At 36.9% G+C, this 13,128-nt stretch overlaps 2 protein-coding genes across 2 annotated transcripts; one reads left to right on the top strand and one right to left on the bottom strand.

Moving 5' to 3' along the window:
• LOC124830555 (short-chain dehydrogenase TIC 32, chloroplastic-like) lies at positions 1–2,973 on the top strand. The gene is made up of 8 exons (XM_047304314.2): positions 1–166; positions 704–935; positions 1,223–1,302; positions 1,461–1,614; positions 1,773–1,851; positions 2,048–2,132; positions 2,432–2,478; positions 2,588–2,973. Exons 1-8 carry the CDS (start codon positions 61–63, stop codon positions 2,750–2,752), a joined length of 948 nt encoding a protein of 315 aa, XP_047160270.1. The 5' UTR covers positions 1–60; the 3' UTR covers positions 2,753–2,973.
• A 704-nt stretch (positions 2,974–3,677) lies between these two features.
• On the bottom strand, positions 3,678–12,360 carry LOC148205441 (mitogen-activated protein kinase kinase kinase YODA-like). The gene is made up of 13 exons (XM_088103239.1): positions 12,193–12,360; positions 11,972–12,102; positions 10,099–10,809; positions 9,277–9,999; positions 8,750–8,837; positions 8,461–8,523; positions 8,042–8,202; positions 7,213–7,288; positions 6,653–6,712; positions 6,455–6,562; positions 6,067–6,303; positions 5,864–5,955; positions 3,678–5,563 (listed from the first exon to the last, which is right to left on the bottom strand). Exons 3-13 carry the CDS (start codon positions 10,656–10,658, stop codon positions 4,060–4,062), a joined length of 3,672 nt encoding a protein of 1,223 aa, XP_087959365.1. The 5' UTR covers positions 10,659–10,809; positions 11,972–12,102; positions 12,193–12,360; the 3' UTR covers positions 3,678–4,059.
• Positions 12,361–13,128: the final 768 nt, after the last annotated feature.

The following is a 13,128-nucleotide window of genomic DNA, read 5'->3' as shown; positions in this document are numbered from 1 at the left end:
TACAGAAATCGAAACACAAAGTGATTTGTGTTTTGACTTGTTTGGTGTGAGAAAGTAAAAATGTGGTTTCTGGGTTGGAAAGGGGCGTCGGGGTTCTCAGCCTCTTCCACAGCCGAACAAGTCACTCAAGGGATTGATGGAACCGCTCTCACCGCCATTGTCACAGGTTTTTCTTCCCTTTTTTTATTTTTTTTATTTTCTTTGCATAAAAATATTATGTTTTGTGTTTCTGGGTGCTGAGAAAATTCGGGCGTGTGTGTTTGTATGAAAGGCTTTTCCACTTGAAGCAAGTCAACATTTTTATCTTTGTCTGATCGAGAACGTCTTGGTCCACTTGAAACCCTTTTGTGGGATGAAATGAATTGAAAGTTGACAGTGTTATATTTTCTTATGTTGTGTTGTAGTTTAATGATGCATCACTTATGGCTTGTTTCAATGGTAGCATTTTATCGAAGCTTTGTATGAGAATAGCCTCATCGAAGACCCAACACTTGTGATCTCTTAAGAAAATGATATGTTACATTATCTGGTATACCATACAGCACAAGATTGTTTAACTTTCTTTGGTTCTGATGGTGACTAGTTGTTCTGAATTGTTGAAGAAATGAGATTCATATAACTTGCTATTTGATTTAGATGGGAGGCTTAGTTATTTCTCTGGTTTTAAGTATCATGATTCAGTACTTACGTAGTCCATTTTCAGGAGCATCAAGTGGTCTTGGCCTGGAGACCACCCGGGTTCTTGCATCCCGTGGTGTCCATGTTGTCATGGCAGTAAGGAATGTGGAAAGTGGTAAGAATGTCAAAGAAACTGTTCTTGAGGAAATTCCCTCGGCTAAAATTGATGTTATGGAGTTAGATCTAAGCTCTATGGCATCTGTAAGGAAATTTGCAGCAGATTTTAACTCATCTGGTCTTTCACTCAATATTCTAATGTAAGAGATCTTAACTCTAGTTGTTTTAAGATAACTTGGGTAATGTTTTGTCTGTTTGGCTTCACGTGGTTGAATGTGAATGATTGATGACTTTTTATTATGCTCATATCTTTCTGGAAAGATGTTTTTGCCAACTTTATACTCTCTTGTTTGACATTGTTGATAGACTATACCTGTAAAATTACTTCCTTATCTTTGTGTTGATTGCACACTTAAAGTTGAGACAAATCATAATCTTTTGCTTATTTAAAAGTTGAAAGAAATAATATTCTTTCTTTCCCTTGAAGTAACAATGCAGGGGTGATGGCAACTCCATTCTTGCTTTCCCAAGACAATATTGAATTGCAGTTTGCAACCAATCATTTAGGTATTATATTATATGTTTACTTCACATAATATGTGGGATTTCTCTAACTTCATTTCTGCTAAATGTCTTTGTGAATCATCATATATAACTTAAAGTTGGGTGTTGTCGTATAATTTTCAAAAATGTTTTGAAGATTAATTTTTAATACTATTTTGTAGGTCATTTTCTCTTGACAAATCTTTTATTAGAAACAATGAAAAAAACAGTACGAGAATGCAAACAGGAAGGAAGGATAGTTATTATATCATCAGAGGCACACAGATTTGCATACCGTGAAGGAATTTTGTTTGATAAGATCAATGATGAATCAGGGTAACAATCTGATTGGAATGATAAATCAATGGCAAACCTTTTCCTCGTTTGCTACAAAGCTCTTGCTATAAAACAAATCATAATAAATGTATACTATTCATGTCCAATGTTGAGTTCCCAAAATTGCATAACTTCCACCTCTATCTGATTTTTATCAGGTACAACAGTTATTTTTCTTATGGACAGTCAAAACTTGCTAACATTCTGCATGCAAAGGAGCTTGCAAGGCGCTTGAAGGTATTATATTCATTAAAAGTCACCTCTAATTTATGGAATTTCATTGGTTCCACTTTATTTACTGCAACATTTAGTGTTCTATGTTTGTAAATAGCCTGCTTCAGTAATGGAGTTTTCAATCCTTTTGGTCTTTTGACTAATCGGTGAACTAGTTGGTTTTAGTTTGATGTAACCCTAGCATGTTTCCTTTGTTCAGGAAGAAGGAGTGGAAATAACTGTCAACTCCCTTCATCCTGGATCAATTGTTACAAATATTTTGCGATACCATGGTTATGTTAATGGTTAGTATCTATATGCCATTCAATTAATGTGTTTATTAGTATCCTTGAATTTGGAAATAGGTCTGATACCGGTTTAACAAATATTAGACATAGTTATATGACTGATCTAAATAATCCATATAAATATGCTTACCGTTCTATGCATATATATATATATATATATATATATACACACACACACACACACTAAAAGGGTCATAAAGAGAAGCAAAACAGATGTTATAGCTGGTGATTCTTGTACAAAATTCCTTCCATAACCATTTGAACTTTCATTCATGTATAGTACTTGGTTTATGCAGCCCTTGCTAATATGGTGGGCAAGTACTTCCTTAAAAATGTTCAACAGGTATTTAGTACATACAAAATATATCTACAACAGTGTGTGCTGATATGCTGTTAATCTTAATATGTTACGCCAGTGTTTTGATAATTGAATTGTTGGGGCATGTTTATAGGGAGCTGCAACTCAGTGTTACGTGGCGTTGCATCCACAAGTGAAGGGAGTATCTGGTGAATACTTTATGGATTGCAATAAGGCCGACCCAACCTCTCTGGCTAAAGATTCAGAGCTGGCAAAAAAACTATGGGAATTCAGCTCAAGTCTGACTAATCCAAAGTAGCTTAAGGTTTGTTTGACTGGACTGAACTAGAGGAAGTGAAATTTCAGAGAATAAGAAATCTGTTAGTGGCGTAAGCTTACTATTGAACGTTTTAAGTAAATTACATCTCAGACTACCATTATTGCTTTGAGATCGTTACTGGTGAAAATCAAGCACTGTAATCAAACTTGAGCAGTTCAAGTACTCCGTTACATTGATATCAAAATCGTTACTTGGAGGTATATGTGCTTGGGATTTAGGAAATTGTATCAATGCAATCGCCATAGTATTACCACATTTGCCATGCCTTTTACGACTGGGCAAATCTTAGTGTTTGGTAAAGAGGATAAAACTAGAACATAACGTTACCTTGGTTGGCAAGGGTGTCAAGAAAATATGGATTGTGACTGTTATTATATTAGAAATGTCTTCATTTTTTTTTTAAATTACACATTTCAAATTATTTTGAACTATTATATCACATTTTAAATATCTACTTTTCTTTCACACCGATTTCTCTCAACCTTGAGAAAAGGGACGAATATTTTCTTTTCACATCTTAATATTCTACTATTTTTTTTATTGTATTTAGTTAAAACTAAAAAGTTACTTTCCATTCCCCTCTCTTGGATTAAAAGCTACCAAGTTCTCAAGCAACTTTTGAATAAGTAGCCTCATTAATTTATGTACACCCGATTGAATTGTTCAGGAAGTAAAAGCATGATAAGATAAATTTTAAATTTAAATTGGTCCAAAATTATGCTTCTAACACCATGCTGATAAAATTCAGTGTATTTAAATTGCTATTACAAGTAAAATTTAAGTTGCTGCGACGTTTTCGGCAGTTAAGCCCGCAGAGCAATTTTCGGTAGTTAAGCAGGCATATGCTGATAAAATTCAGTGTAGATATAACGCCAAATGAGTTGAAGAAACCAACCAACGAAGAGACAAACAATTACAGGAGGAAACTGTTAAATAAATATATAACGTTTTTCTCCAATATTTACAATAGGCATCTGTTTATATACGCTTTGGCGTCCACCACCATTTTCAGCTAGGCCTAGGATGATGATAAAACGCGAAATGACAGCACTTACGTTAGTAATTTACATTTCCTTAAGAGGGTCAAAAAATGTTTTAACGCAAGGCTAAGACTGAATGTTGCGCCTCCAAGGAGACGCAGACTTCAGACGGTATTCGATTTTGAACTCCGAACAAAATTGAGATTTACGATTTACCCAAATGCACTACATGATTATGCTATTACACTAACCGAATGCTCTAACCTTCAAAATTTTAATGCCTATCATCTGAGCACTGAATGCAGATCATAAGCCATTCGCGCGATCAGGATTTGGGGGATCGGGTTTACGATCCAGGCATGCATGTAGCCGTACATAATCCCTCAACAGCTGTTGTGACACGCAATCAGCCAAATATGATTTCCCATCGCGAAATTCTATTGGGTCTCCCTGGACAGCCCTCCTAGAATGATTATTGTTAGATGAACCTACATCCCGGCAAGCATGTGTAGTTTGCAAGTTTCTCCCAAACTGCGCATGCTGAGAACCCTGACGAGGGGTATTTCCAAATGAATACAAACCATGCTGAGGATTTTGGTTCATGCCAACAACTTCATGTGATATTTGTGATTGCCTTGTCTGAAGATATGGAATAGCACTGCCACCACTGGTCAGAGGCGATGAGCCAGATGCAGTACGATGGCTAGCCGTTGGAATAGCACCATCCAGAGACTTTTGGATCATACCCACAAGTTCATTTGAGAATAGTTGTGGCTTTGTCTGATGAAATGGAATAGCACCGCCGCCACTGGTCAGTGGTGAAGATGAGCCAGACGCAGTACGAGGGCTAGATATTGGAATGGCACCATTCTGAGACTTTTGTGTCATACCCACAACTTCATGTGAGAACAGTGGCTGCTTTGTCTGATGAAACGGAATAGCTCCTCCCCCACAGGTTAGTGGCGAAGATGAGCCAGATGGAGTTGGAGGGCTAGATATTGGAACACAACCATTCTGAGACCTTTGAATCACACCGGAAACTTCATGTGAGAATAGTGGATGCTTTGTCTGATGAAATGGAACAGCGCCTCCACCGCTGGTTAGTGGCGAATATGTGCCGGATGCAGTACGAGGGCCAGATATTGGAATAGCACCATTCTGAGACTTTTGGATCGTACTCAAAACTTCGTGTGAGAATAGTGGTTGCTTTGTCTGATGAAATGGATCAGCGCCTCCACCGCCGGTTAGTGGTGAAGAAGAGCTAGATGCAGTACGAGGGCTAGAAATTGGAATGGCACCATTCTGAGACTTTTGGCTCATACCCACAACTTCATGTGAGAATAGTTGTTGCTTTGACTGATGAAATGGAATTGCACCACCGCCACTGGTTAGTGGTGAAGATGTGCCAGACGCAGTACGAGGGCTAGATATTGGAATAACACCATGATGGGACTTTTGGATCATACCCGAAACTTCATGAGAGATTATTGATTGCTTTGTCTGATGATATGGAATAGCACCGCCGCTACTGGTTAGGGGAGAAGATGAGCCAGATGCAGTACGAGGGCTAGATATTGGAATAACACCATGATGGGACTTTTGTATCATCCCCGAAACTTCATGGGAGATTATTGATTGTTTTGTCTGATGATATGGAATAGCACCGCCGCCACTGGTTAGGGGCGAAGATGAGCCTGATGCAGTACGAGGGCTAGATATTGGAGGCGACATCCTTCCACTTGTATGCAATGATTTATAAGGAAAAGAGGGAGAGATGGGACAAGAGATCTCTCTTGGTGTATGAGGATCACTGGAAACAAAGGGCACAAAAAAAGTTAGTACCTTCTCTTTCAAATCAAAGTACGTAAAATAAAATAAATAAAAAGAGCATAAATTCGACCAATATGGCATCAGAGTCTTTATCCACCACCTTTCCTTGTCAACTTAACTATAAAGCTACTTGCCTAAAATAAGTGCTAAAGTTATGCAGGTTCCTAGCTTTTGAATACATGTACAGCTACAAATATTCATATGCACAAAGAAGACTGTTGTATTTTTTATCGTGATCTTTCCCATGCTTAAGGGTGTGCCATTTGAGTTTGAAAGAGACCTTGATCCAGAACCCGCTTTCAAGTTTCTAGGCGGATTGGTCCCGGCTACTTCTGAGTCTAAGCATGAATTACGTTTTGCAGGTCCAACGACCTAAAAGAAATTAAAAGCGACGAATCGTAAGAACTAACAGACAACGTAGCCATGCACAAACTGAAAAAAGTAATGCAGCTTGACAAAAGATGATTGTATGAAATGACATACCAGAGATCTCACTGCATTTATTATAGCAGTAGGATCTTCTGAAGGAGCGGCAGATAAAATAGATCTTTCCAGCATAGCATTTTTAACAAATGAATGCTCTAGAAGTTGAGCAGCCGAGGGACGATTTTGAGGATTCCTTTGCAAACAAAGCCTTACAAAATCTTTTCCATCTTCTGAAAGATGATCTGGAATTGTCGGAAGTTCCTTGCTGTTCCCAATCTTAAACATAGCAGCAACCTTGAAATATGTGGTGTAAAACAACAGAAACAAGTTAAGCAATCAATGTTCCTAGACAAGCATGTGCTCCAAGTTTCCAACCAAGAATCCTTTGTGTCCGAAAATACATTTCAAATGATTCAAGATGCTTTTAGTCTGTCTACAAACTCACCCCTTCATATTGGCTCCAAGGAGGTTTTGTTGTCGCCATCTCCAAAACAGTGCATCCCAGACTCCATATATCAACCGCAAGATTACAACCATTTGAATTTTTTATAACCTACATATTTAAGGCAGTAACACGGATAAGTATAGACTACACCATAAGACCAGTGACAAAAGTTTACATGAATCAAGAAATCATCCTGACCTCAGGTGCCATCCAGTAAGGACTTCCTTTGAAAGAAAATGGACAAGATGGACCACTTATCTGCAAACCATTCAAGATAGGAAATATCAAGTTAGAAAGATGGCAAAGCAGGTTGCCCTCCCGCCAAATGAACGGGGCAGGATAGGTGGGCCCCTATTTTTTGGAACAGTTAGGAAAGTTAGTGCACTCATTTTATGATGGGTTAGGTTTTTGATAGGCCAAGTCACCTAAATAAATAAAAAAATTAAAACACATTTTTCCAATATAGTGAATGGGATGAGTTTAGGGTGTGGATCTTGCACTAGATGGGTCAACTCAACCTATCAAAAGCCACTGATTATGAGAGGCGGGTCCTTGCACTTGATAGGTTCCAATGTGTAAACCCAACCTACCAAACATGGCACATTAAGTAGGTTGGCCTGGCTAGTAAAACCCATTGTGATGAAATGATAAGCTCAAGTCTGCGCAATAAAACATTTAAATGCTTCTGCGCAATAAAACATTTAAATGCTCTTACAAAGTCATAGATGTTGCACAATAAAACATTTAAATGCTCTTACATGCTTTGCCATCCCAAAATCTGCCAATTTTATCCGCCCATTAGGGTCCACCAATATGTTTGCTCCCTTAATGTCCCTGATCAGAATTTAGTGATCAGACCAGGGGAAATCATTTCACAGATCATAACATAATTAAAACAATAGATACGAATTGAAACCGCAGTTATTAGTCTAGGAGACTGGCGCATAGTAGCCACCTTTGAAAACACTATAGCGGGCGGGCTAGCTGTAAGGTAGATGTTTTTAAAATTAATAATATAAACTAAATAAAGAAATTCATGTCATTTTATTTATTTATTACTATACTGCTTCCTAGATTGATGTGCAATCTTCTGACCTGTTACTTATCATGAATTTCTTTATAATTTTATTTGGAGTTTTATGCATACAATAAATTAATAGAAAAATAACAAATTAGTAGAATGAAAAATGAGAAGAAAGAGCGGGAGACATAAACGACATTGCCATAAAGTGTGAAGGAACAAATACTAAAACAAAGGTAACTTTTTTATGGAATGGTCAAGGAAGAAGGATTTCAAACCCTATTACTTTCTAAAGCAAAAAATGAACTAGAAAATAGGAAAGAAATAACAGTTTTACCCCAAAAATCTAAGCTCAGGTAAAATGGGTTTTTATCACGGGTGCGCCACTATAGAACATGAAAAGACACTAGCGGCTGCAACAACTGCTATTTGAAAACCGCTATTCTATTTCAATCCCATAGCAGCTCAAGTCCACTCTGCCGAGCTACTCCGCTACAGTGAGCTATTGACTACAATGATTGAAAATTATATGAGAAGACTTCAAGTACAATATGTATAAAACTCACCTGTGAACAGTGTTCTTGGCGTGTAAATATGCGAGGCCTAACAAAATTTGTCGAGTATAATTGCGAATTGCAATTTCACCTAACTGGCCATATTCCTTAACCAGCTTATAGATTGACCCACCGGAGACATACTCCAAGTATACATAAAGTCTGTCATCGATCTGTTTAGGCATAAAATTTTCATAAAGCAGTAAATGCATTCGGAACTTGACAATTGATAGTCAATAGTTTGACAGCATGTGAAGCACTAAATTACAGTAGTAGCTGCAATTGCAGTTAAGAAGAAATTTAATCGTGTTTCTCAAAACATACAAGCAATTACAACAACTGATTTGTGCAAACGTGGAAGTCTTGATTTATGCAAGCAGATTCCGAAAGTGAAATCATTTACTGTATAAAGTCAAAGATTCAATAAATACCGTCTCAGATCCATAATACTGAACAATATTTGGATGCCGCAACCGACTAAGCATTGCAATTTCCTGCAAATGCCATCACGTATGTGAATATTCATCGCTATGATTATAAAATGTCATTAATTCACAATTACACCTTGTTCAACTGTTTAAACAAGTAAGCACAACTGAGGAAAGGAAATAATTTTTTCCTTACGTCATAATTTTAACCATTCCAAAGGAAAGGCAAGTATAAGACATGCAAAATGGATCATAGAAGGGTATTACACCGAATCTACGAAAGAACGCTTACTTGGCCAAGTTGCTGTGCACTTTCCCTTGATTTAGCATCATCTGAAAAAAGGGTTACCTCCTTCATCGCACACATCTCACCACTTTCTCTATAGAACATCAAAAGTTGAACTACGTCACAATTAAAGAGTTGAAAGAATTTAATGCAGAAAAAAACACAAAGCATGAACAACAACGAATATCAACTTTCAAACAGGACCAGTGCTGACATATTAACGAATGAGGGTGATGTAAAAAGTGGAGAAATGCATATTCAAACACAATCTGCTTGATTAAGAATTCCTGAATGACGCATACAGTGATTATTGGTCCAACAGCAGAATACATCTGGCAGGCACCTGGGTAAGTTGGTACCGCTGTACTACTCCTCCCTTGGTACTTACGCCCTACCCAAATTTTACATATTACTCCCAAATTTTTATTACAAAAACAAAATACGGAAAAAACGACCATATGTACCACGTGTCATAATTTAAAGAGAAGGTGAACACAAAAATAAAAATAAAAATTCATACACTTGATACGGACCTGTTAAAACCAAGATATACATGTCCAAATGTTCCCCTTCCAAGCAACTGTCCTTTTTTCCAGCGCGAACCTGTGCTTATCGAAGTTTCTGATCCGGCAGGACTACGAGGGGCTGAAGGAGTTGTTGATGCAGAATAGGTTGGAGAAAATGGACACGGCTTAGTAACTGTTATTGGAGGAAGTGGTAACTGATGATTCTTTTGCTTCACATCGTCAAGGCGTCTTGTATGTGCTTCTGCTGCAGTTCCTCCAGCTTTGGGATGCAGAGGGGTCACAGTACCACTCTGTATCCTGGAACTGGGACCAGGGCTTGTCATTCTGGGACTAACTATTGGAGAACACTCAGGGCTACACCTGTTTTGAGGCAAAATCATCTGTCCCGAAAGATCCCCACCAACTGAAATATGGCTAGAATTACGGCCTGAAACCAGACTATAGGAGTGCCCAGAAGCTATATCTGGATAAGGCTTTCTTGTCTGTAATTCAGAGTTCAACATTTGTTCAGGACCAAAAGCTCCCGTTGGATTTCTAGGACTTGATATTGAACTACCTGGAGCACTACACAAACCACCTGGGCGAGCCACTTGCAGATTTTGCAGATATAATGGAACCCCTCTTGGTGAGGTAGACAATGGCTTATTATTGCACAACTGAGGACTTGGTTTTGAGAATGTTCTTGAGTTTCTTTGTATAGTAATAAGTGGTTGGTTCTTGTGCACCAGACTTCAGGAAAATAGAAATAAATTTAGTAACAAACAAAAAGAAAAGGTAAATAAACGGAAAGAATTTAAAATAAATGTATCTAGAAGGAAACAAAATAACCTGAAAGAACTATTAATGGTTGCTCGGTTTCCATTTTCACAATCAGAAGCCAGAGGGCTAACAAAATGCGGCGAATCAAATGAGTTGCCACTATCAACTGAGCTTTCACTAGAAACAGATGCAGTGGCTATTTCTCCTTCCATATCAGTAGCGTCTTCCTTGTTTGAAACAAAACCAGGTATTGGAAGGGGAAAATATAGAGATGGCTTTGAGTTTATGGCTCTATCAAGTTTTGATGTTAAAATAACCCCAGCATTTGCACCAATGGCATCCGAAAGATGTGACCCTGGTAATGGAAGTGGTTGAGAGAGAGGCCTTTCTGCAAAACTTTGACATCGGGATACATGTGTAGAGGGTGATGGTGATCTTGAAGGTACAAGAGATCTAGATCCCTTTTTGGAGATGGCATCATCACGATATCTCCTTGATCTTTCAGATTTATTATTGCATTTCTCTTCGGAAGCATTCTTTAATTTCCGCTGTATGGTGTGAATAATACTTTCCTTGTTTTCCTTCCTTTTCGCCTCTTTGGAAGAAGACTTTCCCCACCACGACCGCATGTCTTAGGAAAAGCTTGCCAAACACGCAGAGGGGCAGGGCAGAAGCTATTTGCAAATTCTGGGTGTAAATTCACATTTAGCATTACAGCACAAATGTTTGTAATACAATTAACTCAATTGGGGTTCCTCTGAAGTGTCACACCATAACAATCTGTAAAAGACTTCCAATCTTAGTTCGTTCTCAAAAAATAAACATTTAAAAAAATAAATCATCCACACCAAAAGGCTTTACAGAAGTAAATGAGAACAGGTAATTGATAATCTATTTTGAAAATATTTTGATCTATGTTGTAGTAGTCTGTGGCACTTGCTGAAACCTATTACATGACAACATACATTACAGATGCTTTCACATTCCAAACTGAAATTCAAGGAACCCAGGAACATTGTCAGGTTGAAAATTAGAAGGCGAGATGATAATATGATGATTTTAGGAAATTGAAGACAACACAAGTATCGGATCAATTAAGTTCTACTGAGTTGTAAATTTGTCATAGAGTGCCAAAGTGTCCCTAAAAAAACCAGAAGCCACGGCCCTAACTTGTTCTATGAAGACAGTTGTATCATTATATACTCAGAACTTAAAAAAAGTGAACCACTGACAATGAAGTAATGAAGATAGTGTAGCAACTGAGTTCTATAATTAGGCAAGGTGCAGCAGCAGCAGCAACAAAAGTCTTATTCCACTGTGAGGTTGTCTACATGGATCACATGAAACCACTAGACAAGGTTCAATTAGGTATAATTGACCCCGTGTTTTAAATTCTGGATAGTGGTTCTCAGATACCAGACCCTAAAATACTTTAACAGGATTGCAGAACAGCCACAATTTAAAATAATTTATACAGTTTATATAATGTATAATATATATGTAAATTCATAAAAATGGTAAAAATTGCATGAATTAATGACATTCATGATTAATAACAAAAAAACCTAGGTATCTTCATCAAAATTTACTTAAGTTTATGTCAACAAAAGCCACATACCAGTTTCTTAGATACAATCATCAATTTATCAATCTTTTCTTTCTTAAGAACAAACTAGCCAGCACACAGACAGAGTTTATCAAGTACATTTCATTCATTCTCTCTCTTTCAGTTTTGTATTCAAACCAGATATCATAATTAAACTCTGAACGGACACAACTGACAAACAACATTGCACATGAACATAAAATCAGCCCAATGAATCGAAAAGAACCAGTGACAGAGCCGTAGTGTCCTTCAATCAGATCCACTAGTTCAACCAACTGTAAAATGACAACATACACAATGCTATTCACAAAGAAATTGACTCAAAATCGCACGCACCAGCAATGCCACCAGCAGCAACTAATCAGCAACAAACCAACACCAAACGAGAATGAGCTCCAATTCCTAGACAGAAAATAGCAACCGAAGCTCAACTAGTTCAAATTCCAGAAAGAAACATGCAAACGATTCTGCACAATGATAGGTTTCAAAACACACAAATTATTCAAACCAGCACAATAAATTAAACAAAGAACGAAACACTGTAACCCTACACTTACTCAGTGATACGTTTCTTCAGTGCCAGAGCATCGACATTTGCCGAAAATAAGAACCTCGAGGTGTCCGTTCATCACAGACACAGTAAGGCGAAGTTAAAGAGTCAGAGAAAAGCCATGGGAACTTGCAAGAATAAGAGCGAAAAACAGGCACAAAACAAGGTACTTTCAGTTTAGTGTTATTGTCCAAACGTAAGTGCAGTGTGAGAAACTAATTAAATAATAATAATAATTAATGATTTATTAATTTTTAAAACTTTATTAAATGATTCAATACTGTGCATAAACTTGTGGGAACCACCTCCTAGTAGCTATCTCACCGTTAAATACTCTGATATAGATACACTCGAAAGATGAATTACATATGGTGCCATCTTACGGTTGGGGTATCCGGCATTAGGCGCTATCATGGTATTATATTGTATCCTAACACACCGAATCTTTATTCGGCAGTATTTAACGGCAACTTATGCATAATCAATTATTTATTTAATATTATCTGTGACCTACTGATTAAGAGGATTTTTTCCTTCTTTTTTTTTCCTTTTCTCTTTTAATTCCTTTTGAATACTCTCACTTTTTTTTCCTTTTTTAAACATGTAAACAATGTTTTAAATCCAAATGAAATTAAAAAAATAAAGAAAATGTAAAAGTGTGTTGATTATTTTTATTTTCTCAAATTTTTAAAATTATTTTTTGATCTTTAAACATAACCAAAAAGATTTTCCAAAACTGTTTCTAGTTTTTAAATGGTAAATTTTTGAGAGATTAAAATAGCATTTCTTGAACAAATTTAAAATTAAAATGATTTTTTTTCTTGGAAAGGTAAAACTGGATTCTTCCTAAATATTAAAAGCACGCGTACACTAAAAATTATACAACAAATATTCAGAGTATTTTTTATAATATAATAACAACGTTTCGTACTAAAATATTAAA

The sequence above is a fragment of the Vigna umbellata genome, chromosome 1 (genome assembly GCF_029865625.1).
Source record: "Vigna umbellata cultivar VRB3 chromosome 1, Vumbellata_1.0, whole genome shotgun sequence".
Lineage (NCBI taxonomy): Eukaryota > Viridiplantae > Streptophyta > Magnoliopsida > Fabales > Fabaceae > Vigna > Vigna umbellata.
Note: the sequence above shows the minus strand (reverse complement) of the source record. Positions and strands in the feature narration are given on the sequence as shown.